This window comes from Bombus huntii, chromosome 16 (assembly GCF_024542735.1).
Source record: "Bombus huntii isolate Logan2020A chromosome 16, iyBomHunt1.1, whole genome shotgun sequence".
In the NCBI taxonomy this organism is placed as follows: domain Eukaryota; kingdom Metazoa; phylum Arthropoda; class Insecta; order Hymenoptera; family Apidae; genus Bombus; species Bombus huntii.
Window position 1 is genome coordinate 5,162,823 of NC_066253.1, and position 27,793 is coordinate 5,190,615.

General features: G+C 40.0%; 1 protein-coding gene across 1 annotated transcript in view; it reads left to right on the top strand.

Moving 5' to 3' along the window:
- Positions 1 to 27,793, top strand: part of LOC126874652 (acetylcholinesterase-like) — a 153,981-nt gene that overhangs the window by 93,661 nt on the left and 32,527 nt on the right. The window contains exon 3 of the mRNA XM_050636953.1: positions 18,506 to 18,658. Coding sequence (XP_050492910.1) covers positions 18,506 to 18,658 — 153 coding nt within the window. The remainder of the gene's footprint in view (positions 1 to 18,505; positions 18,659 to 27,793) is intronic.

The following is a 27,793-nucleotide window of genomic DNA, read 5'->3' on the forward strand; positions in this document are numbered from 1 at the left end:
TGATTAAGATGGTAAAAATTGGCCGGCAAATGCGGAAACATTGAAGTGACAAAAGAAGATACGACGATGAGAAGCGAAGCGCGAGATGCAAGTTAAATAACTTTCTTTCTCTCGCCCATTAAACGTTACACCGAGAGATTCAAATTGGACATTTTGTACTTTTCGCCCAAGCGAATGTGCGGAGAATCAGCCCCGTGTTTTCATTGTCCGTCGTCTTATGTGACACGTCGAGCAAGATGATAAAAATTGTTGGAAAAATACAGAAACACTGGGAAGGTACGACGATGAGAAGTGACACGTAAAATGCAAGCTAAACAGTTGCTCCTGTCACCCATTAAATGTTACATCGAGAGCTTTAAATCGCACATGTCGTACATCTGCTACATTTTTGTACATTCTCCCCTGTGAACGCGGATTGTGCTAAAAATCAGTCCCGTGTTTTCATCGTCTGCCATCTTCGTTTGTAACACGGTACAATCGTTTGTCCCTTTACAGTTACAAAATAGACGCGAGATTAATCGCACAACGTGACGCGGTTAAAGAGGAGGAGTCAGCCTGCGCACGATAAATTTCAACGAAGTTTCGCTTTTTATGCTAGTTACGCTAGGAGAAGAATTATGATCGATGCCATAAATGCTATAAATTATACCCAAGGCATTGTGGTCGATCATTATCACTTTGCTCGAACCTAATGTCTGCCTTGTATTAAATGCAGAGCAAAAAAGAAAAAAGAAGGAAAAGAAAAGACGCGTAAAAAAGCGCGAACGAATCTTATTACCGAAACGAATAGAAGTCCCCTGTGCTGGCGTTGGAGGGAAGAAGTTTTTTATCGGTCGATTTGCGGCAGCGAACAAGCCCTGAATGCAAATTCGTGGGGCGACACATTCCAGAGCGCGGAAAAGGCAGCCACGAGGCGGAATGCTTCCGCGGGGAGTTAAGTCGATAAGCTAACCGCGTGGTTGAATTTAAGCCACGGCTCACGGTGCTTAAGAAGCGAGCTAACGGTACTCAACACATGAAAATTGCCTGTCACGTGTAATTATAGACCGGATTGAAAATCAGATTAACCGAGAACGGTGATCAACGACAAGAAACCGGGTCAGGCGGCCCCATCGAATAAACTTTCCTTAATATCACCGTAAAATTAGCGACGTCAATATCCGGTGAGGAGCCCCACAACCTCCAACAACTTCTCGCGGTGCATCCACCACCAAACTTCCTTCATAATGAATATTCCGTTAACATGCAGTGGCTCGTTAAAGTCCCTCGACAGTTACCATCGAAATGTTTTTTTCTTTTTTGTTTTTGGATGTGTAATTATTTAATTATTGTAACGACAGATGTAAATGCGAGTAGAATTGTTCGTATAACTAACAGAGTTTAGCTTAAGCTACGATTATTCTTACGACTTACTTGTTACGTACGTGGTTTCGTTTAGGAGTTTTGTCTATTGTTCTGGTTTAACGCGTACGTGTTTCTGTTTAACGCGCAAGTTTTATGGTTATTGTTCCGTAGTGCAAATGGAAGTAACCGCGAAAGTAGAGGGAAATAAAAAATCCTATTGTATAATTACATGATTACAACGTACGTTGATGACTGTAAAAAGCGCCGACTATATTTTTCCACGTGTGTTTACTAAGTGATATTCCTAAAACGAATAGTCGGTTGCCCTTCTATGTGTTTAGTACAACTTTCCATCGCTCTTAAGAATTTTATATCTTGCTAGTGTTCCATACAGGAAATATAAGTAATAAGCGTTTTTAAAATATTGCGGCGTCGACCATAAGAATATGGAATACAAAAATCTGGTTTCAAAAATAAAATTGTAACCTTCAAAGTTCCTGCGAGATAAAGTAAGCGTCGCCATGATATTTTCTCCCCTAAATCGTAAAACGTTTGTTGCGAACGTTTCTTTATACCATCCATAGTCTTCGAACTATTTACGTGTTTCCCGATAATACTGACACACTGTTTAGTGACAAAGATGGTCCATAAGTCAATTTCATGTTTAAAAACCGTATAACTTTCCTTTTACTGCGTATTTTTGAATTTCTGTTTCGGAATTTTAAGGTTAAGCTAAGAACGATGAGTATAAATCGTCGAGAAGGTAAACCTCGATTACTTTTTGTCACATAACCTGTACACTAAATTTTAGTCTTTATAGGTTAGGATTCACGGCGATGAATATAACGTAACTTTTGGAATTTCGGTGTCCTAAAACCTGTTTTTATTTTGTTTATTAACATGTCCATTGAAGTGAAAATGGACCACATCTGCTGTTAGTATAGTGTTAGCAAAACAGATCATGGATTTTGTAAACAAAATTTAATTATTTTTACTCGTCGCTCCGCTTTGAGTTTTCCCATTATAAATTTCCCCCCAAAAAGCAAACTTTACAAATCTGAAATAAAAATACTTTTTAAATACACCACAAAGAAAGTTAGACAACTTTTAAATGGAAAAGTGAATTATGAACCATCCTGTGTATATTAGGCATATTCGTTACACAAAACATTTTGATTAGCGTTGCAACGAGTAAACTGCAAATTGCACGCATTTATGAAGAATTAATAGTATTACGCAGAAATTCACAAAATATTTCAAGCATAGTAATCTGTATAATATTTAGGGAGCTAAATAAATCTACGTAGGTTCTATTTCATTAGTTGTATTTCATAAAAATTTCAATTTTCACCAACATCCGCATTTCAGTAATAAAAGTCGAACACCGCGATTCTACTTTCGAAACGATAAAACAATGGAACAACCTACATAACATTAGGGCGATAAATATTTGTTAGAGCACAGCGTGTGCTTCCTGCTAGATAAAATTTAGTACGAACGTATTTTCCAGCCTGAGTTTCTATATAAATAGAATATATTTCACGCGGTCGAATTTCCAGAAAGCCGCTGTAAATTTGATCAGGCAAGGCCGCTGAAAGCCCCGTTAAGCGGAACAGCGTGAGCAAAAATCAAAATTTAAAGATTCATAAAAATTTCCTTATCCCGGAAGCGTAGGAAACTCTCGTTATATTTGTTATCTATGCAGATTAGTGGCACCTAATGCCCTTATACGGAGATCATTAGCCGCTTTAGACCTTAAATTATTAGTAATGGGAAACTGTAGAACGTGGCGCATAAGCTAAGCGTTCTACAAGAGCTGGCTGCGAAAATAATGAACCGATGTTGGGGAAATATTACACTTGTAACGAGAATGAAGAAGTACAAGCACAGACGATGTACAGAATAGATGGCATGCAATGCTTTCTCGTGTGCCACGTTTTGGGGGTCACCTGACTCACTTACCATCTTCGCGTCACATGCGACCTTATCGATCCTGTACTTTACTGGTTTGAATTAAAACTAAAATCTTGTATGAAATGACGAACACGATATAGAAGAGGATATTCTATAGTCGCAACGAAATATGGTATTTTATACTTGAGAAGACATTATACGTTCAAGTTACTTAAATTACCGTAAAATAAAATACCGTACAGTAGATCAACGATTAATTTAATCAGTTTCAAATAGAAATGTAATTTCATACATCAAAAATATAAAGATGTGAACTCTTCCATCTTTTCTATCTTCGTATGTCCAAACCAATTATTAATTATAAATTATTAAGCGTAGGTTATCGAAACCTACTCAGGTCGAAAGCTGACTCAAAACCTCGCAACACAATTTGTCGATGACCTAAACAGACGAATTGGAAGGAAATGTAAGAAACGAAAGGAGCAAAAAGATCACCAAAATCTTGTTTCCTTAGATAAGTACATCGATCAGGTACGTCGACCATGGGAAATATACTAAAGCTAATAATAATAATAATAATAATAATAATAATAAGGCTTGAGACTAAGCTTTAAAACTGACACTTAAAAAACGTTGTCCTTCATCGTCCAACAATGAGGTTAAAAATTAACTTAATCTAGGATCTCAGAACTGAAACCTACTTAAAAGTAGAGCTAAACTAAAGATGGATACTAGATAGATACTAATCTAAAATATATTAGATCACAGTTCTGCTGGCAGTTTTTTCATATCAAACAGTTGAGCCCAAATTTCAAAAATCAAACTATAAATGCTTCGTTACATCAATTGCTCTCATAATAATAATAATAATGATAACAATAGTATAGTATAATATAGTATAACGATAGTGATATAGATAAATTGTAAAACATAATTGTATCCAATAATAATAATAATAATAATCTAATGTAATATTTAGAAGGATTAGGTAAAGGAGCATTTAATTTTTCGCCCTAAGTTACACGATGTGTCTTCGTACACAAAACGCGTAAAATGGAATTAACCTAGATATATTTATCTTAAAATTAATTAAAACTAAAATACACACATCGCACGATGTGTCCCTGTGATACACCACGGCGTCCTACGACGCGTGCTAATAATTTACTATGGTATATATCTATCTTATGATTAATTAAAGTTAACACACACACACACACAAATTTCTCGTTGGCTATCTAAGCTGAGAGTTAAAACTAATACTTAAATCTAAAACTTAAAAATAAGTATGTCTCACGCACCGTTTATCTACCACAGAACGATTACATGTAGATTACATGTAGATTTTTACAAACTTAGAAACAAGCATATACCACGCAACATCTGTTTGCCATAGAACGATTACGTACGTCATTACTAGACTGCGGATTTTTATGTATTTGTAGGAAATTTGAAAGTACAAAGTTGCGCATAATGCACGTAATACGGAGAAATATATAAAATGTACAAAGCATAATTCTTTGTAGAATAGTTGGCAGGTAAAACAATTTTCTATCGTGTGCAAACCTTTTCAATTATACTCTGACGAACATGAATCTGCATAAAAGTCCACGACCTGAACATTACGAAGATTGTACAATACTAGTAGGTTGTCCGGAAAGTGTCTTTCTTTTACAGACACGTCTTTTACAACAACGTATCTTTATACAAACATGAAACCTAATCTGTCGAACTTCGTGATCTTTATCTTGATAGAACAAAATGGATCATACGCAATTCGATAAAATAATAGAAAACGAAAAATATTGTGCATCCATTACTTCCTTATAAAACGAAAGAAACTTTCCGGACGACCTAATACTATTGTACTATCTATATACTATAATACTATTGTACAATCTTCGTGATGTTTATTAGCTGTAAGATATTTTAGCTGTACAATTTAAGATCGTACAATAGTACTATTGTAATATTAGTGTACGATTACACACATACAATTAGTGTATAATTGATATATATTATTGTACAATCTTCGTACAATACATAAATACAAATACATAAATAATACAAATACACAAAATTAGTAATAGACTATGGCTTGCGTTTATCTATTTTATAATTAATTAAAATTAAATCGCGCCACCCTACGCTAATAATTTACATTAATTAATACACACGCATCCATACACGTTGACTGTCTAAGCTGAGAGTTAAGACTGCTATTTAAATTTAAAACTTAAAAGTGAGCATACGTCACGGACCATCTATCTGCCACATAACGATTATATATAAATCTTAAATAAATTAAAAAATAAGCGTATATCGTGCAACAACTTTTTCTATGTGATAAGCGACAGTCTCAAGGGAGAAGAGATCTTTATTTTTCGTTCCAAGATGGATAAGTATCATTGTACAGAATTATTGTACAGGCTCATTTCACACAGGTATCTACCTTATCTCGAACTAAAGCTAAAACGCGTACATCCAACGTTGTGCCACGACGTCGAACGATCAAAAAATAGCAAATTTGTATATCTACTAAGGTAGCTTGAGAACTCTAATAAGGCATCGTCCTACAAATCATAAGATATCATGACAGTACAACCAATATTTTATCGTAAATATGTCATCTAAAGAAAAGTAGGAGGAAATATAACGGTTCTACATATTCAATCCATTTCATCTTATTTTAGAAGATATGGTATATCTAATTAGGAATATATTTTATGTAATATTTGCATCGTGATACCTTGTCTTAATTTGTCGCGTTTTATTGTTATTAATTAACAATTTCAACAATATATAAATATATTTATTTATTTATTTATTTACATACTAAGTAGATGTCGAGTTTTATTTATAAGGTGACGTTAGAATTTCTGTATTTCGTGCATTCATTTCAAACTTGCGATCATTAGTAGTCAAAAAGCTTCAACTCCTCTTACGAGCCACTGCATCTGTACTTTTCGTAACTTTCCCATCACATTTGCCATAAACTTTTTGTACTTTTTTAATATCTTAGCTTAGGTATTTTAACTATCTGAAAGGATATAAATTACGTCAAGTGCTCGCCAAGGGGTGTTTTCCAACGAAAAAAAAAAAGAAAAAAAAGATTGAAAAGGAGAGAAAAATATAAAAAATGCTTGGAAGGTCCTGGATATTTTAGAAAGACATCTTAGTGTTTCATAATCTGTGACTGAAAAAAGAATTTATAGATGAAAGACAGTATTTCATAAAAAGAGAAAATTCCAGGAAACTGCAGAATCGAGGGAGAAGAAAAAACGTGACGTATACTTGAGACGTCAAGGAAAACGTTCTAGGTGCTATGTATGTATGTGATGATTTCGAAATGGAAAAATTTCGAGGGTACGAAATATCGAAAAACACCTTGCATCCAAATACCATCGAAAAGTGACAATTTCAGACGTACATTATACGTACAAGGACCCACCGAATAACAGAAATGCTAAAAGAAAGAAAATTGGATTTCCAGGGCGAAAGCGAGAAAATTGACTGTCGAAAAAGTGGAAAGGAAAAAGGAAAATTGTTTATAAGGACGAGAAAAAAGAAAATTGTTTATAAGGGGCGAAAAAAGGTAGAAACAAAGTAAAAAGGGAAAATTGGTCGTAGAAGTCAAAAGAGGTAAAAGCAAAGGACCTTTAAACAAGAAAGAAAAAAAGAATTGAAACGTGAAAATAGCAAAAGCGACAAATAGAAAGCAACAAAACAAAAAGGAGACCCTTAAAAATCAAAGAAAACGGTTGAAGGCTTTGAAACCTAATAAAGCATAGGAAAATGACATTATTATCAAACGAGACAGGAAAATTGATTAGAAAAAGAAAAGGAAGATCCTGAGACGCTCGGTGGTTCGCTAAGAAACAAGATAAAAGTAGTATAACATTACCATTTGAAAGACCGTGTCTGGGATTGGAAATCGTCGAAACACAATGTCATGTCGTCCCATTTGAGCAAAGTGTTTTCCTAAGTTGCATGCTAGTACCGTGCCATTAAGAAACTCGTCGGTTAACAAACAGAAGGAAACTATTCTGAGCGATCATGTTCAACTCGTGGAAAGCGAGTGGTTCGCGTTGAAACAAAGCGCGTTTCTTCCTGCTTTGATTCCTGGAGAAGCCCACTTTCCTCGAAAATATGTAAAGAAAAGAAAATGTAGGGAAGAAACCTGTCACGATCGCCAACACTCGCTATCTTCAGCGTTAACTCGGCAACTTTAAAGAACAGGAGAAAAATATTTGATGCCTTGCTCGTTCACGAGACACTCAATGACTTAATCACCTGGTCGAATGTTATAGAAACATTGAAACTTAATATTTCGTTCGAAAACACACGTCATTCGAAATTGTATATCGTGTTGGCAACTAAGTGATTGCGGATTTTGTCATTAGGTGGTATGATAAAATCCGCAATCACTTAGTTGCCAAGCCAATACATTTCGTAGACGACATTTGGCTGTAAGCGACGGACGTCGAGTTTTTTAGGAGAAAGAAAGGAACTTCTCTGACCAGCTTGAAATTATTTCTGAAATTTCATTCATTTCGATTGTTATAGGATCTGAAGCGTACGATGATCCAAATGTATGACAAAATATTCTACTTGTTTTTAAAAGAATTGTATTTGTCGAAAGGCCTGTATGGGCCACCTCTTAGTCGCAGAGAAAATTGAACGTGCCATTCTCTTCAATTTGCGAGCAAGTAACTTGTATAATAAAAAAAAAAAACAAGAAATATATTTTTTCAAAATATTCCTTTTACTTTTATCGCAAAGATATATTTTACAATGCTCCGAGCAAGAATTGTTATAAAATTGGTAACGTTCCACGTGTTCCACTTACATCATTTTATATATATTTATACCACTTTTTAACGCTATTATTAATTATTTAGAAATGGAAATTGCCCTGAAATTCTCTACTACATTACACGGTAAAAAGACCATATTTTTTAATTTTTCCACTTGCAGTATCGATCACAAGAAGTCTTCGTCCGTTGCGAATTGATTATCATCGAGCGTCGTATGCTCGTGAAATGATAACACGTGTCAATTACGCTCGTGCATCCTGCCATCTATTTCATCAGTTTCTTACTAAAACATTAGTGCCCAGTGCACTCTACTATTTTACGGACTATTTTCTAAATAAACTCGTATACTTTTATACTTTTTATAAATAAATAAATAAGTAAATGAATAAGCGAAGAGAAATGGAGAGGCGAAACCGCGGATGCTCTCATCAAACGCTGGAGATGAGAGTTGGCTTAGATAATTAAACACCAGGAGGCCGAAATTAAAGGACTTCCGGCAACCGTTTGCTAAAAAATTCAAGGATCGAATTATTTCCAATTACCCGAGCGAGAAGCCGCCTTCAAAGTCTTCGTCGAATCGAATAAACTGGCTGTACGTTTTCCGATGCAACGCCGCTAACGAGCTTTCGAAGAAACATGAAGAGAGTTATCACGAAATTAGGAATTCCCTTAATCACAGCGCCACGGTCTTCAACGCGAATTAATTTCCCACCCCCGTAACGCCCCTCCACCCCTTTCATACTAATCTAAAATTCAACAGTAGTCGCAAATAGACGGTTGACCGAGTGATCGTCAAACAGAGGCGGGTCTACTTGCTTCCTGTTAGTCTGCTTGCTTAATGGTCTGTTGTAATGATGGATGAGCTCGCGACAAGAGTGGTGGTTCGTCAATTTTTGACCTCCTGCCGATTATCATCATTCCCAAACAAGTTTTCTCCTCCTGTGTGTACAGACTGTGACAAAATATGCATCTTCGCGTCGGTTCGTGAAGTAACATGAAACCTAAGTGTTGGGAGTTGACAATTTGGAAAGTGAAACTCGAAGCACGTGCTTGTAAACGAATATGTTGCATCGCCTCAAGGTCCACGATCCTATCCACGATCGACCCTATAAAATCAGCCATTTACTTCATTGTTGCTGTCGTTGCTGACATTGACGCTGTTTTCACCGACAAGATTTCATCCACAGCGGACGCCACACTTCGTCGACTACAGTTTTAGCAACAGCGATCGACGCACAGGTGATCGTTCATTTTATTATTCAGTTTATACGAATCTCTGGCAGAGTATGGTTTCCAGCGTTGTATCAGCTTACGTTTTATCCTTTGCCTGTGTCTGCACCATTGACAACAGGTGCATACGTCTTGCTGAAACCTAGTCCAAACCAATAGCAATCGAAGTGGCAGGTGTGATTTTCGGCAGAAGCATTTTTCTTGGAATTTGCTCACAAGTGGATTGGTATTGGCTCGGATCAGGTTTATTCCTGTGAAAAAGCGAGCGTACTTATCTACCTTTGTATGTAGATCTTGTGGATCGTTGCAGACGCATGATACGATCTTGTAACAGTCGGTTAAACGTTGTGTCGATCGATTTTTATCGTCGGTGAGAATCGTGTCGTCGGAGAAATCTAGCGTAAGTGAAGTACGATGTCAGCGAAGTTTGTCGTCGATGGGATCTTGTCGATGAAGATAGTATCGGTCAAACGATACAAATGGATCTCCATTCTGAGCAAGTTGAAAAGTAGACGAAGAGAGGAAAGCAACGATGTTACACGGTCTTTCAAAATCTTCGAATTTGCTATTATTTGTAACGTCCTCTCGCAACGAGTAAGAAATAAGTTTATGGAAGTAGGTGGTTCGCGAGTGCTTGAACGATGATTGGTCGCTGATGGGCTGAAGAAATTGACAAAAAGCGGAATCGATCGGTTTCTGTGCTTTTGGGATGGTGAAATATTTTGCGACAGCCTGTATAGCGATATTTCATTCAATTCATTAAATGGAGGGCCTCGTTAAAAATTTATCGTCGTCTTATTGTAGAGACAGGGCAATCTCGGAACACGCCAGTTCTGTCCATTAATTCGTGCGGCCGGTTCCATTCTGTGATTTCGATTTGTCACGAGCACCGACCTTTCGCCAAACGACACCAGGCTACTTCTCTCTTTAGCCACTCTAGTCCCACGCTGATACGGCTTCTCACTGACACGCATATCGCTCGTTATACCGTCATACCATTCGCTACTCAACGCCAACACGTTGCTCTTCAAGATCTCGATAAACGATTACCCTTTAAATCGCGCCAGCCTACGCCCCCGCAGGATTTTTATTTAGACGCGCACAGATTTCTTCTATAGGAACAATCCACTCGAACGTCCAACTGCGATTTGACGTAGTACAGGCATGAACGTTTCACAGTGCCATTAATTCCTTCTCTATTTTCTCCTGAATCCCATATGAACACATAGAAATTTGCTTATTAGTCGGCAGCAATTTTAACAGCCTACTGAGTCCATTTAGATAAGATAACTCTGTGATTCAAATTCTAAGGTTGAACCTCCCACTGTAATTTGATCTAGCGCAGGGATGAACGTTTCACAGTGCCATTAATTCCTTCTCTATTTTCTCTTGAATCCCATATGAACACATAGAAATTTACTTATTAGTCAACAACAATTCTAACAGCCTACTGAGTCCATTTAGATAAGATAACTTTGTGATTCAAATTCTAAGGCTGAACCTCCCACTGTAATTTGATCTAGCGCAAGGATGAACGTTTCACAGTGCCATTAATTCTTCCTGTGTTTTCTTTCAGATCAAATACACCAGTACATAGTTATTGACAGATAGGAATTTTCATAGAAACTCTATAGAATCTTAAGAATCTTAGACGTGTACATAATATACGATACAAAAGTCCGTGGTCGAAGAAGTTGTATAGTTGTACGGTTCTGTAGTTGGTAGAAATAGAATCGGACTTTGCAGACATTTCGTTTGGTATCCGAAAGCAACTTGCATAATCCAAATACTTTGCAAACACGAAGACCAAGGACCAACCTCTTATGGTTCCTAATGCAAATCCCAAGCGGAGCAACTTTTGTATTGGAATTGATTTGGAAACAATGAACTGCCTAACTTTGGCTATGTGTACGATACCTGAAACCAATTTGTATAATCCAGATACTCGCGTAATTAGAAATTTGCTCCATTAGGAAACTCGTTAACGTCGTGAAGCGCTATTTATTAACGCTAGTAACTGGTAAGTTGGACAAAAACACCTGGAATCTGCAGGTTTCGCGGTATCGACTGTGACAGCACAGCTGTAGCGATCAGGCAAGAAGTTGGACACGACGTGAATCGTGGAAAGAAGCGTATCCAGTCAGTCTGAACGAGTCTAGACGCAACTTTGATTGCTGAAAGATTGCTCGCCGGGTCGAGCTAACTTTAATGAAATGAAACTCTAGCTGGTGAAATGCCTTCGCTCTCTATCATCCCCAGGTTCTGCAGACCAGCGAACCAACCTGGACTCGCGTGTAATTAGCTGGTGGCTGCGGTTGGTCCGCGTAACTGCAACGTTTCTTCCTGCCACGGAGAGAGCCTCTGTGAGCTACGGGCCATCCTGCAAACATCCTGCACGCGTTTCCCTTTGAGAAAACCACCGGGTGTAATACGTTCCTTGGTGCCTTTTTCTTTTCCAACGTTAAATCACAGCCTGGCTCGCGTCGCCCGGTCATACATTTTAATAGGAAATCTCGTTCAATTACCATACCAACTATATGGCGGCTTCGGTGTCGATTAAAACAGATGCAAATGAACAGGGCCTCCACTATCATTTTCCGAACGATTACCACAGCTTCGGCTATCCCGCCCGTTAATGAAACCTGTGAATAGACCTAACCCTAACACGCCTCCGCTGCTCCGATTTCCAACCTTTGTTGCGAATATAGCACCTGCAAGAGGCACGGCGAGGTTATGAGGTCAGACGCTGAGGTTTACGCGTTTTAATCCCCAACGCTTTGACTTTTACGCTGACTCGTAATGTCCGAACCACCTACCATAGAAGGCTTTCACGCGTATAGCACATCGCACAACTAATTATACGCGATGTGAAATACTTTGGCAGGTTTTCCGGAAACCTTTCTGTCTGATCAATAACCCGGATATCAACGAACATCGTTCACCGTCTTCTTCATTTTCTCTGCGATATAAATCGACGTTCCGTGTAGCTGTCGAATACCTGTAACAATATTCTTTTTTTATACGGCCATTTGTCAGGGCCGGATTAAGGTTTTCCAGAGCATATCGACCCGGTGCAGGTTTTCACAGAGAAACGGAGGAGGTCAGCGTTGCTGTTAAAATTCAACAAATTTACGTAAAATACGAAACGAGATTTACCACGCGTATCGACCTGTTTATTTGGTGATAAGTTGCATTGAAAATTTTGCAGCATGCGTGTCCGCAAGACAGATCACTTTCTTCGTCTGTTTTATTTGTCACTCGTTATATCTGATCGTGAAATAAAATACACTTTTCTCGAAAAAGCAAAACCCTCGAGAATATACATGTTTTATTTATCGCCAGATTTCGTTCCAAATTCGAATTCGTTCAATCGAGAAGGATATAGCAAAGTAAAAAGAAGGGCAACAGATGGTAAAAATATCGCGGCTTTAAAAGTAAAAGGAACTAACAAGCGCAAAATACCCGCTACATAGATCGTTAACGGGAAATGGGGAGAAAAATCGGGTCGACCCGTTTCTGAATCGATTTCGCGACTTTGCTACGCGCGATGAGGCCAGAGGTTGCCCATAAAACCAAAAGTAATTCCATTCGAAGGCCAACAGATTGTTCCAGTTGAAACGTATCTTCATTTATCAGGCTCTGTTCGATCAACGAGTCTCTCGTTCCAACAGCGTAGCAATTTGTCACCGGCACGTTCTTCCTCGATAAGAACCAGCCTCGCAAATTACGCGAGTCCTGCCGCGGAGATAGCCGCGGCTGCAAGTTCGATTAAAGCGTCGCGAAGCAGAACTCCGAGACAACGCCATCATATTGCTGGCTCTGTCTTTGGCAAAACCGTTAATTCCAGACCTGTCTACGGTTACGAGTTTGTAATCCGTTGGAACGGATATAACAAGCTCGTTAATAAAAATATTAAGCCACGAAACCGATCGACACGACGCACGCAACACGTTGTACAAATCACTCGCGAAATCACGTTTGGAATTGTCCTGAATTGGAATGTTCTAAAGCAGCGTAGTTTTGTGACGTTTTTTTTTTTTAGAAGGGAAATGAAGAAAGAAATGAAGTCATTGAATTTTGAGATATGGTTTTATATACAAAATACGAAATACAAAAAGTACAAAAAAGAAGATTTCTAAGCTTAATTTCATGGGCGTCTTGTCGCTGCAGTTTTCGATCGGCGGGAAAGATCCACCTCGTAATTCTTGACTGAAACAAAAAACCAAAAAAAGGATTAAATTATTATAAATTTTTCTTCTGGATGAACTAAACAACGGTAGAGAAAAATGTGAAACTAAAAATTTTGGCGGGTTTAAAAAAAAAAAGTATTTTTTTAAAAAGAAAATAAACTTTAAGGTGCTATAACAATTACTTAAATAAACTCTTTTTTCTGGTAGGTGTGTTCCCATGCGAGCACAATCTGCTTTTGCAAATTTAGTTAGTTTTGCAAACTAACTAGCTATATCGAGCGCAACGGAGTAATTTCAAGTGAAAAAATAAGTCGAAAGTGCAGAATGGAAATTTGTTTATACGGCGCTTTGTTCTCGTGAAAATTACATTCGAAACTTGTTGAATACCCGTACGTTCGAACCTTTATTTCGTTGAAAATGAGACCTTAAACCAGGTTAAATTACATTTTATTCTACCATTTTTCTCTCTATTTTCGCCATTTCCTTTTCATCGACAAATTTTCCCAAATTAATTTTCGTTACTCGTGAATTTGATCCGTTTAAAAAAGACAGTTTCTACTAATCTAGCTAGGACATAATCTACTGAGAGAGAGAGAGAGAGAGAGAGAGAGAATATCGTTTTACATTTTCCTCAGAGGAAATTCTCTAATCAGATTCGAATTTATATTTGCAACTTACTCGATTCCATCTATCCCGATCACGAACAAAGTGCAGTCCATGCAGAGCGACCAGAATGTGTCCTCCAGGGTTTGCTTGATAATGCAAAAGGATCGACCGATTTTGCCATTGGTTGGTTCTATTCCAGTGTCGATTCGTTAGGAAGCTCTCGAAATCTCTCCGGGTTCCACCGTCTTGCTCCCAATATCGTTCTCCTTAAGTCTGCGGTCGTCAATTAACGGTGTTCCATTATTCACGAAAATGCCGGTCGATGGTCGTTCCGTGGCGAGTGCTTCGCGAGTTTCCAGTTGCAGTACCGAGACACGGAAACTTTTCCTTCGTCCAAAAACTTCTCCAGGCTACTTCGTAATTCCCTTCATTCGGAGTATATGTTGCCGGCAATGTGTAAAATGTCGATATTTTATATTGTAATACCTAGGAAATGAATAGGGAGCGCGTCGATTTTAGGCAAAAGCGTGAAACGTTTGTGTTGTTCTAATATATCGTGTAGTTTTCCTGGCTATTGTACACAGAGTTGTCTAAAAGCCAGACACAATCAAATTTCTCAGCCACTTTCGATAGTCGGAGAAAAATATGTTTCGAACGAAAATTCTATCAGCTTTCAGTCGACTACAGATTACGATATTACGAATTTCGAAAAAGGTTTTACTTCGATGGAAAGTTTTCTATTTTTCTTCTTTTTTTTTTTTTTTTAATGAAACAATACACCTTTCTGTACTCTATTCGATGTATTTTTTAATTCCCTAGAAAGAGATATTGAGGTATTTGAGTGGAAGAAACGAATAGTTTAAAAAAAAAAGAAAGTTCTACGCTGCATCTCCTTGTAGATTTTTCGTCATTTCTAGAAGTTGCAATAAGAGCTGTCTGCCACAGATCGTGTCTTCCACGTGGCTGCTTCTACCACTGATTACTTCTTGGGTTTTATACAATTGGGTTTAATATGGGAAATGTCATAGGTCTCCACGTCTCAGAAAGTTTCCGACAGCTGTCGCCAGTACCATGCAATGCTCGGATGAATCTAACGTCTATTTGATTGGAATTAATGGAACAGTTAAGATTTTGAGTCACTTGTCTCACCTATCTCATCTTGTCTAATGAAACGTAAGAACAAGGGGCTACCAAACGTCTGGCTCAGTCTGACGTCTGTTTGATCGGAATTAATAAAATAGGCAAAACTTTGGCTCAGTTGTCTCGCCTATCTCATCTTCTCTAATCAAACATGAGAAGGAGGAGCCACCAAATGTCTGGCTCAGTCTGACATCTGTTTGATCGGAATTAATAAAATAGGCAAAACTTTGGCTCAGTTGTCTCGCCTATCTCATCTTCTCTAATCAAACATGAGAAGGAGGAGCCATCAAATGTTTGGCTCAGTCTGACGTCTGTTTGATCGGAATTAATAAAATAGGCAAAACTTTGGGCCAATTGTCTCCTTCTTATGTTTCATTAGAGAAGATGATATAGGTAGAACAATTGGCTCAAAATCTCAACTGCTTCGTTAATTCCGATCAAATAGACGTCAGACTGAGCCAGACATTTGATGGCTCCTCCTTCTCATGTTCCATTGGTGAGACTGAAATAGAAACATGAGAAGGAGGAGCCACCAAATGTCTGGCTCAGTCTGGCGTCTGTTTGATCCGAATTTATGAAACAGTTAAGATTTTGGGTCAGTTGTTTTGCCTATCTCATCTTCACCAATGGAACATGAGAAGGAGGAGCCACCAAATGTTTGGCTCAGATTGACGTCTATTTGATCAGAATTAACGAAACAGTTAAGACTTCTGAGCCAATTGTCTCACCTACCTCATCTTCACCAATGAATCATAAGAAAAACGAGGCACCAAATATTTTCTTAACAATGTAGGGACGCTTGCTACTTTGCCAGAGGACTATGATACTCCTATGATTTCTCGCAAGTGGTTCGACTACCTCTTTCCAGGTGGTCGTCTACCTGTTTCCACGTGTTCCACTGCGTGTTTCCATAAACACGACTTCCAGTATAATCTCCCCTATCCCGATGTTTAAGGCACGGGCCTGCTTGATAGTCTTACTATTAAATCCTGCAGCAGGTACCGGACGAAATAGAAACTGCAGGTCCTCTTTCCTTTCTCTTTCAAACTTCCTGCAATGCCTACCGTGACGATCGTACAGCAACAGAAAATTTGTCACGATATTATGTTTTATCAAACCTTCTCATCATTCATAGTGCGTCACGAGCACGAGCTCGCCTACAATCTTTTCGCTAGATTCGCCTGTATTATCACACGCGGATTCGATCGATAATCGTCACTCGACCGGAAGTTCACCGGAACGCGATCCATTCGGCAGATGGGGTCACCGCTTTCACGCGAACGACCAACTTTCTCTGCCGTTCTCGGAACAACTTTGAATAATCGCCTGCCTTCAACTTGTCACGCGCTTCCGTCCCCACTTTTACGGAATGCACCCTGCAACAGGTCTGCGATGAAATTCTGCCCTTCGAAAGGTCCGCAACTGCTGTGAAAATTACTCGTCGCTCGCATCGTCGACGAACGAACTCGTTCCAGTTGTTTAGACACGAACGAACCTGAAAAATTAGAGGAATTTTTTTCAAATGGGTTATGCCAGCTGGACTTAGCTCCGATGTTAAATCCGGCAGCCGACCGTGTACCCTCCGCGCCTTTTTTTTATTCCTCTCTTAACGCCTCCGTTGAAGAATTTAAAGGCTGCGATAAGCAGAACACGACGAGACCTTTCGCTCGTGTTTCTGCAGCTTGAAAGCACAAACGCGCATTTAAACGGCGAACAATTTTCTGATTCTTTACGGCGCAGTGAAATTCACGGTTCCACCTATCGAGCTCCATTTATCACGGTTACACTGCCGCAGTATAAACACCAGGACGATCGATACTCGGCCGATTATTGCTCTCGCTTTCCTGAAAATATAAACTACACCCATTGTTTCAGCCTGTGTTAATTGTTCCAGCCACTTTCCTGAACCTTTCGCTCAGACTGACTGCCATAAACGAACTTTGCTCCCTTGATCATCGACCGAACAAGTTTCTCCTTTCCATTCTACGAGATTATTCTTCTGCTAGCTTCCGAATTTACCGTAACTTTGACATTTTTGCAAAAAGTTATCGTCTCACGACGGAGCAGACGTTGCCAGGATTTTTCAATTATTCAAAATTTCGGAGCTTTAAATTTGATGAAGATGGACTCACGTGTATGGTAAATATAAGTTACACCATATTATCAGGTAAATATTGTAAAAATAGGTTTGCAGGTGGAATTTTAGATAGCTTAGAACCTGGACTTGTTTGAATATTTTACAGAATAATCGAACCTTGATCGTCCCTAAGTGTCTTATTAAGAATCTTGCAATTAGATTGCTGACTTGTATACGCTTTGAGAAATGAAAGAATACAAAGCTACATAGAATACGGAGATTTTATAAAAATATATAAAATAACCAAGATACAGTGCTTGTTATGATTCTATGATATTTAGTAGCTGTAACACTTTTAATTGCTTGTTGGGTAAAATTTTATTCGAATAACAAATGACGAATAAAGCTACAAAATCATCATTATATTCGCCACTAATGAATGTGTCCTATCTAACAACTATATATCTGACTAATAAAATAATTTACTCGACTAAAAAATTATTGCTGTAAGAATTTATCTGAAAAAAAATTTAATCGAATAAAATTATACATTATTTATTACACTATTCGATACATTAATATATATATTTATGTATTTTATCGAGGATGGACATGGTATCGAACCTCAGATATATCTTCAAGCTACGTTGTCCAGTTATTGTAACATTAGCTTCTACAACTAATTTTGTCCAAATGGCAGATTAGAAAATTCATTGTTCCCTGGTAAATTATTCGTTGTATGTTACTTATGTACACAGAAATACGCATTTCCATGAACGTAAATATAAAAACTTCTTAACACTTTACCGACCGGTAGCCTATTAATCAACTTTTTATCGCCGACGCTTGCCAATCGCTAGCCGATTAATCGGCTTTTTGTTGCCGACAATCTTCCTCATTATTTGAGCAGTAATTTGTTATTTGATACTAATGTACCTTGCTCAGTTGCCTCAGTTGCGTTGCTTTATGAGCTTCCACAGTTTTATACCAATTTGAAAAGCTTATCGTTCGCGATGAACGAAAAGAATGGTATTGGAGAGTCTGAACCGAAACAGAGCCGGCGCCAGGGAGAATCCGCGTCTGAGCTGCCGGTCGGACGTACGTATACTGTTGAACCGCCAGCGGTCGGTAAAGTGTTAATAATCGAGGAATCATCGCTACTAACGAACAAATTATTTCTGTTGCAGTACACCAACTGGGAGGACCCGTACAACGGCTACATCTACCAGAATATGGTGGCGGACGTGGTGGGCGACTACTTCTTCATCTGTCCGTCGATCCACTTTGCCCAACTGTTTGCGGAGCGCGGCATGAAGGTCTACTATTACTTCTTCACTCAAGTAGGTAGCGCTTTTTATCGTCACGTGCGCCTAGACTACGGGAACGTGTCACGTGAAACGCGCCCGATCGATAGGGAACTATTATGTTATAGTCTGACATTTCCACGGGACGATAGTCACGTGGCGACTGACGATAACACGGCTCGTGATTCTTCCCTTTTCTGGTCGTTTGCTGCAACGATCAGGGTAATATCTATCGTCCTGTTCAAGGCGAATCGTCGATTGCTTTCAGTGTTTCGAGTATGTCAGGCATTTTTCATAGTCGAATCGCTATACGACATTTTAAATGTCTAAATTACATTCGAATGTTGTGGTATGAAAGCTGGAATCTAAATTGCTGAGGGAGAAAGATGTGACAGTAGGTTCAAGGCTGGCCAGTCGATTTAAAAGACAAAGGGATGTTAAAATTTGTTTGACAGATTATGAGCAACGTTAGACCTGTATAGGCTTGCTAACGCGATCCGTAAGGAGTCCATAATGGACAAATTTTTAATTGACAAATACTGTTCGCACGACTACTTGTTAAAAACCGTCGATTCGTGGAATGAAAGGGAAACTGGATGAAGTTTGTACGACGTACGAGGGTTAGGAACTTAGATGGGACTAACAGCATCATAGCCATTACGATAAATTCAGTAGTTTGTACGAGGAATACATTTTAAATAAATGCAGTCGTTAAAATTTGTCGAGAAGAATAATAATAACTGGAGGATCATAATCGCTGCATATTACGAGGAAATTATGAAAAATTCGCCAGGGTTTTCTTTTACTTTTTTCCACGCTTACACGGTACGGTGGGTGGCAGGGAAAAACGAGCTGCAACGTCGACGAATGATTGACTAATAACAGCCACTCGACGTAAATTATAGCTACACCAACGTTGCCGATGTATGTTCGGCAAATTTCGTTCGTTTTTCTTCCTTTTAATTCTTTACTTCGTTTTTCCTTTTTCTTCTCTTTCTTTCTTTTTTTTTTTTTTCATTATCGATCTACCCGGTTGAAGTTGATCGTGTTCATTTTCTTTCCATGCGAATGCTCCTCTACAAAAAGCGACGCCATTAGAGTGAATAGTATCGAAGACGAGCTTTTAAGAGGCGGCGTTATACTGGAACGAAGGTCGACCAGATATTAGGAAAGGCTACCCTTTCAGATCCGGGACTTTGTCGACTTTATCGCCGCGTTTTATCCTACCCCGCAGTGGTATAAATCAATAATTGAGGCTCTCAAAGGGAGAAACCCACGACGATTCTAGGATCCTTCCAGGTTATTAGATTCTTACCGTGTGCCTCGCGACTCCGCCACCGTAAGACACCGTAATTTCTTCGTTCCACGTGGTTAAGTTGTTCCACGGGCCGCACCATCCTATCTGGCCTCGAGTTTATCACGAAATTTCTCGATATATATTCCCGCGCTGAAGTTATAAAACAGGGCATATAAGCGAAAGTCGTGAAGACTCTTGAACTTTCATCGCCTCTTTAGCTCGAGAGGACATTAGGGACCCACAATTTATGGATGGTAGAACGGGCCACGTTTACGAGTTCTTCTGAGACACTTGGAAACAGACAAGCTGTGAGCTCTAGGAAGAAATAAATGGAAGCTGCAGGTTTCGTCGAATCAAGTTGCCAACCTAAGATCGAAGAAGATGCAAGATCTTAGGTCTAACTTGGATCAAGAGTGAAAGACGAGATTCAAACCAAATTCAAATCCAAATTCACCTTACAGATGAAGATTAGACCCAGCTGAGGCTTAATTTCAGGTGAAATTCCAGTAGGACTGTATCTTGAGATTGGGGAAAGAATAAACAATAGATCCAACTTGAGATGAGAACCAGGCGAGAACCAAAATTAAACCCAGTTCTAAGATTGGCGGACAAATAAGATTTAGGTTAGAGACTTAGGTCTAATTCTGGCTCAATTTGAAGCAAAAGCAGGCCTAATTCCAAGATGGCAGAAAGAGTACCAGGGTCTAACTGACACGAATCTGGCTGAAGCTTAACTGGCACAAAACCCTAAAACTCCATGGTTCCAGGCCCAACTGAGTTTCAACTTGAACGTAGTCCGACTCAAACCTTAGCCTAACTACAAACTGAAGGAATAACCAGTAAAAGATGGAGAGTACACGTAAGGGAGAGCCTATCCTGAACCAGGTCCAGGTGCGATCTAATCCAAACTTAGCCTGAAGCCGTAGAAGTAACTATCCCGCATTTTACTGCATCCTTGTCTCCTCTAAAATTCATGTACAGCCAGCAAACGAAATTGAAAGGCGGCCATTCCATAAAAAACCGCTGAAGCTCCAGGGTGTTTCACTTTCATATAGAGGCTAGATCCTGGGAGATTTCTCGCCGCCGACTAACTGGAACGTGAAATGCTTGTAAGCGGAATGCCGAGGCCCAAGTAATTAGCGGAGGAGGTAATTTATCAGGGAGCGTTGGTGGAAGCAAAGGAGGATGTCATTACTCATGCGCGCCCACCGTAATCTTAATAACGGTTTCGCCAGCCAGTTAAAGCAGCCTCCTTTAACTCGCGTTCGTTTTCAGCCTCTCTCTCTCTCTCTCCCTCTCTGTGTCTCTCCCTTCCGTGGCCTTATTCCACGCGCGCCTTCCCGGAAACTTTCATCCTTTCCATTCGATCCTTAATACCATCTCTTTCTCCCAGGAATGGCACGGTTACCAAGTTAATTGGTCGGTCTACGGTCTCCTAAAGGGTTCAGATCTAGCTGGCTCGATCTTGATTAGAAGGGCAAGACTACAAAAGAATATCCGGTCGCCACTTCTTGTTCCCTTCGGTTTTCATCCTTTCTGAATTTCCCTCGGAGAAGTTTACTCGCCGGAGGAGCAATAAAAGCGGCAGGAACATGTTCTCCGCGTTTCCAGTTCATCCGGCAGCCGAGGGTGGACAGACGGGGGAAAAAATTAAAGATGACTCGGAGAGAGGAGACGCTGGAAAGAAGTCGTAAGTTTCCCTTCGGGGCCGGGACGAAACAAGTTCAAAGCCGGGAAGTGGGTCAGAAACGGGTTAACGCTGGGGCGGAAAAGAAATGGGGGAGAAATGCACGTCGCTGGAGAGAACACGTGTATAGATATCTGAAACGCTTCCGCCGCGAGGTCGAAACACATTTCGTCCATCAGGGTACGCTGATTTTCTCACACTACACGCGTCTCGTAACATAAATTCGAAACTTCCTTCCTTATCGACCGGGTATCCTCTAGCTACGTCTATGTTTCTATGGGAGTAACTTGGAAAGACCCGGGTATTGAAAAAGTCGAATCGTTCGTCGAATAATTTGTACACGTCGAAAAAATAATTACAGCCGGAAATAAACCGACCGATTCGTTAAGCGATGAATCGCGCGGCCGATTAGCCAAAGGAATTAATGGAAACGAGGCTCGTGGCTTCTGAAAGACTCCTTTCAGCCCGTGACCCTTCCGACTCCGCCGGGAATCTTTTCACGCGCTGCTTTTTCTCGCTAAACTTCGTTATCGACCGAGCCGGATCGCGCTCCACGATTTCTCGCGGGGCCATTCATTGGCCACGTTAAAAGCGAGGCTGAAAGGAACGAATCGGACTATCCAATGGTTCCGTGGCTATTGACAGCGCCGAAGAGGAATCGTCCCATGAATAGAAATCCCGCGGAAAGCTGCTTGCATCGTGTGAACATTGACTGGCCTGGTTATCACCGAATCAAACGCCGCTTTTTCGTCGACTGTCTTTCAAACAAATGAGTTTAATTTCTTACGAATTAATCCCTGTTACGCGTAACAACTGTTTCTCAAGCCGCCCGTAACGAATCGATTAAAGATCCACACGTTCAAACAGAATATGTCAATCATTGATCAGACGAGGACGAGTATCAAGTGGTAAAGATCGACGATAAGTCAGCCACGATCGAAAGTCACGAATTATTCGACGAATAGCTGATTCTGCTCATTCGTACAGGTCTTGATCCGTCGCGAAAGATTTTTCAAGAGATTAAGACGTAGTTTTATAGAGATACAAAGTGGTAAAGATCAACGATAAGCGAGTGGCGGTTAAAAATCGTAAATTTCTCGAGGAATATCGAATCTCCTAGGTTCTTAGAAGCTCTTAGTAGCTTCTTATTTATCTCGAATAATTTCTGAAAGGAAGGAAAAGGGAAGAAAACTGTTCGTTCGAATAGCTCGTCTCGCAGAGGAATAAAGGGCAGCAGCAGGATTTTAACACGGCGTGCGGTGAAACGCGGCCAAGTTAATTAAGAAATGTCGTTCGACGGCGTTTATTAAAGCAGCGTAACGAAATTCCTGGCGTCCATCGAGTTCCGTTGAGCATTATCGATCGTCGTGTCATTATGCTCGCCCCTGGGCTTCCCTTTGGTCGATCTTCGGCCCCACCCCAGCCTGTCCTTCCACTGTTGCCTTTGTAATTTTAAGGATCGTTAAAATTAACGACGTTTACCGAACAAAAACGACTGTCATTATGACAACGCCGTGTTCGCAGCTTCCCTCCTCCGGAGCTCGTTTCCCTTTCCAACGTAATGTGACGGCAATCTAACAACAGAAATCAAGTTCGATTGTCTCTCTGACCTAGATGTGTACACAGATTTATTGTTATATCGGTGACAGAATATTTTTATTTTTTTTTTTTTTTTTTTGTTAGAAGACAAATATTTGTTATAAAATATAGGAAAATGTAATAGTAGTAGCAGTACAACGTTGTAGTTTGTCAGTGTTGTTGGTCTGTCGAAATAAGGTTTGAAACGGTAGCTTTTTACAATTCGTTTCAAAAACTACAATTAGCCTGTTCTTGCAGACTTTAAACAAGAATGGAACATATTTAACAAACAATTTGAAAATTCAGTAATACGCTACAAGTTACTTCAGGCAGACGATAAATATTTATCAACATTCGGTTGAATAATTATGCATTATACTCGTAATAAGCAATCGTAAAATTCAGTAGTCAGCTATACGCTACAGGTTACTTCAGACAAACGATGAATATTTACCAACATACGGTTGAGTAATTACGTTTCGCATTAATAGAAAATCCCATGAAATTGTCAGAAATTATGCAATTGTATATGTATTTCTTGGTTGATTAATAATTTCGCCTCGTTGCAACAGACTCGTGAAATTCCAACGAAATAATTTTCTTTCTTCCTTTCGAAAACATTATTCCTCGACCATTACCCTCTGTAACCAATTTTTCCGCCAGTTTTCAAATACCATGGATCGCTGTAATAAATGTCATTTGAAAGAGCTGCGAGGCAGAAGAGGACGAACAAGTCGCCAAGGGCAAACGGAACGATGTTTCTCCGTCGACAGTTGGAACAGCAGCGCAGCATCGCGTCGACGTCTCGGGCGGCGAAAAATCGACCTCTCAACTTTAACGCCTCCGCTCTATCAACTTCCGCATAGACGTTCCTTAAACTTTGCTCGAGCATGTGCGCAGAAAATGCGAGACGATGCAAGTTTTTGGGCAAAACTTGGCGGCGCGATCATTTCACAAAATTCTAATTCCTGAACGTTTGCTGATGTATTTTGTCGTAGCTTTCGTGGAGAACGCCACCAATTGAAAATCTAGTCGAGAACGTAGCTTCTAACTCGTATGTTTCTCTTCTCTGTCCTCAGCCAACAGCGATCCGAGCTTTTCGATAAGTTCTCGGGACAACAACGTCATTGGGAAACTCGCGGAGGAGTTCTTCGCGGCTGTAGGGCCAAGCGGATCGGAAACCTAAGCGGAATCTTGCTGAAGGCAAACTAAAACCTAAACTAACCGAAAGTTTCTGGTCACAAGGAAGATCTAGAAAATTTGGTTTATTCGAGAAGCAACGCGATTCTATTCTATCGGTGTTAGGGAATCTTCTTGATCGCAGAACCAGGTAATTGCTGGTGGAAAAATAAGACAAAAACGTGGGATAAAATTTGTTCGCTTTGGTGCTTCGTTCTTGAGAAAATTGAAAAGCAAATACGAGGGTTGGAATCGGCCCTGGCTAAGGCCAACGATCGATCTAACGCTAATTGTTACAAGTAATTAGCAATGATCGGCTGAACCGTCCAAATTTCAGGCAAATTGGATTTTTCGTACCGCCAAGACAGAAAAAGTCAGAGAACAATTTTATTTGTAAGGCACGTTACCTTTTCCAACTAGCCGTGGGTCGAATTACGAAACGAGCCAATTCTTATGGCGATATTCTGCGCTTCTATTCGGATTTTTCAATTTCAGGAAATTCTTCGGCTCTCTTTTCATTTTTTTAATTCTAGCCTGGGGTACATGTACGCGTAACGATGAATATAACGTAATTATTATGTCTTTTTGTAATCATTATGTATGTATTGTATTATAAAAAGAACAACAATAAGAAGAACGACAGGAATAACAGTAGGGATAACGACAAGAGCAGCAACAAGAACAACAACGCCAAGAACAACGACAAGAACAATAACAAGAACAACGACAATAACAATAACAAGAACAACGACAAGAACAATAACAGGAACAGCGGCAAAAACAACAACAGCAATAACAATAACACGAAGAACCAAAAGAACAACGACAAGAACAACAACAAGATTAACAAAAAGAACAATAACTAGAACAACCACAAGAGCAACAGCAACAAGAACAACGACAAGAACAACAAAATGAACAATGACAAGAACAACCACAAGAACAACGACAAGAACAACAGCAGGAACAACGACAAGAACAACAACAACAAGAACAACTACGATAGTAATAATAATAATTACTGTGTCGAGGCTGGACAAAAGAACTGATTGGGTAAATAAACGTGTAAATAGATGTGCAACCAGAACGACAGAAATAGAGGTTTGGAGAAGCCAATAAGGGAAACTGGCTGCTCGGGATTCGATCTCGCCGGATTTCGTTATATTTCGGCACGGGGGAGACGAGAAGAGGCGGAAGAGCCGCGGTTTTATTGTATCTTCTGACGGAAGCCGTCTTATCAACTGGGCCATTTATTGATTTAGTCGAGTGTATTCTTAAATCCCGGCCGGATTCGCCGGAAATAACTGGAAATCCGTGCATAATACGACGTCCCAACGAACTTCTAAAAAGGACAGACGAGGAGAAAACCGACACAATAGGATCTCGAACCGGGCCGATCGATAGGGGGCCGTGTTTCATGAAATTTAATTCAATCCCGAATTAGAGGTCAGACCGAATTACCAACTGATCCTTAATTGACACAGAATTGGCGAGGTTTCGTATAAATAACACATCGTTGCTCGCGTATTGTACTCAAATCCGGCAGATACCGTGACGTCAGTCTACGGATTCAAGAGTACGCGCTACGCGTACTTCTGGCGTTTCTAGAAATTTCTATGTTTCTAGAAATCTCTCTAGCTCTAGAAATTTATCACGCGTGCTTCTCGTCTGTTTCGATAAAAAAAAAAAAAATCTACGCTACGATAAGCGAAAGGAAAATTCAAATTCGACAATCCTTGAAAATACGATTCGAGAATTGCAGCTTAGTTTAGCTCGCTATTTTAGCTACTTTATTTCCATCGACTTGTATCGTCTTTCTTGTTTTCCCAAGTCGTAGACCGCGGAACGAGTATCCGAATTTGCAACTGCGTGGATCGTCTCTTGCTGTCACAAATTTGATCAACTGTTGTTGACGATGTCCGCTGCAGGGACCAATGCCGAGATCCCAGAAAATAGAAGATCTTAGACTACTTTGTATCGATCGATTTATTTCCATCTATCCGCTCGTATCATTTTTTCTTATTTTTCAAATTCCTACGCAACGGAACGAGCATCCCAATTTGACGCTACGTCAGCAATCTTCGTTGCACAAATTTGATTAAGCGTTCTATGACGTGCCGCAGGCTAAAATTCTAAAACATCGATGTATCTCTTCGTATCTATGGCCCATTCCTTATAATCAAATAACGGGTGTTCCTCTTTTTATAGGCGGAACGCTCGCTGTATTTTTGAAATTGCTGCACCGTGAATCTGTTAATCATCGATAAGGGAGAGCAAACACAGTGGGTAGAGGCGGGGGTTGTTTAAATCGCAGTGTTTGCAACGGGAACGCGGATCTACCGTGTTTGCCAACGACCTGCACCGATATAATACAGCCCAGCCATTGCTGTTTATAATCGTCATCCGATAACGAACCAAGTTCCAACACAGCCAGTACATATTTCTCTCTTCTGCTCTTAGCAACACAATTTATCCATAACGAAACAATATTGCGCGTACCTTCATTCCACGTTGAATATTCTTAACTCTGCACGGTTATCGTCGTCTGATTACTCGATGAGGATTCTTCGTATAAAAATGTGGAGATGAAGGACACGGTGTATTTTCCAACGCGGGACGTTCAAAGGCCAAACTGGTTTACTCCGCTTCTCTAAATTTTCGAAACGTTCGACACTTTGGAAATCTTGGAAATGTCAGCATCAGATCGACGCTTTTCTTATACAATTTCATCAATTTTCTCCACTTTCTATCTCGCGGAGTTTACCTATTCGGCAATAAAGCGGCTCGTCACAGTGTGAACGACGCTTAACGATGGCAGGGACGTGGAAGTTAAAGGAGAAAAGTACGCCTAATTAATTCTTGTAACGTCGCGGTGAATGCAGACGTCAGTTTGTAAGATTCGATCGCGCCAGATTAATCAACGCCTTCGTTAATTCCACGTTCGAAAGATGTGCACCCGGGCTTGCGACCTTGCCATTGTGAACTTGCTGGAAAGAATTCGCGCAGAACTCTGAAATCAGTTCAAGCTGAACAGATTTAAACGCGGATTAAAAGCTGGCGTCGTAACTGTAGGAAGACCTCGACGAAGAAGAGAGATGCGACCGAGTAAACGCGAAATTTCCGCGTAACTTTGAATTACGGAGGATGATGGAGGCTTCTGGCAAAGGAAGGGGACGAAAGTTAGGAACGAGCCGGTATTGTACGTTACCGGGAGACGCTATTCACGAGGACGAACGTTCAATTACCAACGATTCCGGGTCGGGCCTTAATTTTCCCTAGGCTAGAACCTAGGCGGGATCGAGACGATAACCATAACGCGAGATGTGTCTCGGGACAAGAAGCTTCGCCGGTTTCCACAGGCTGCTGACGCTCCGTTGATCCTCTAAAGACTCTGTATTTCAGTGTAGCTACTATATTAGAATAATTTCTG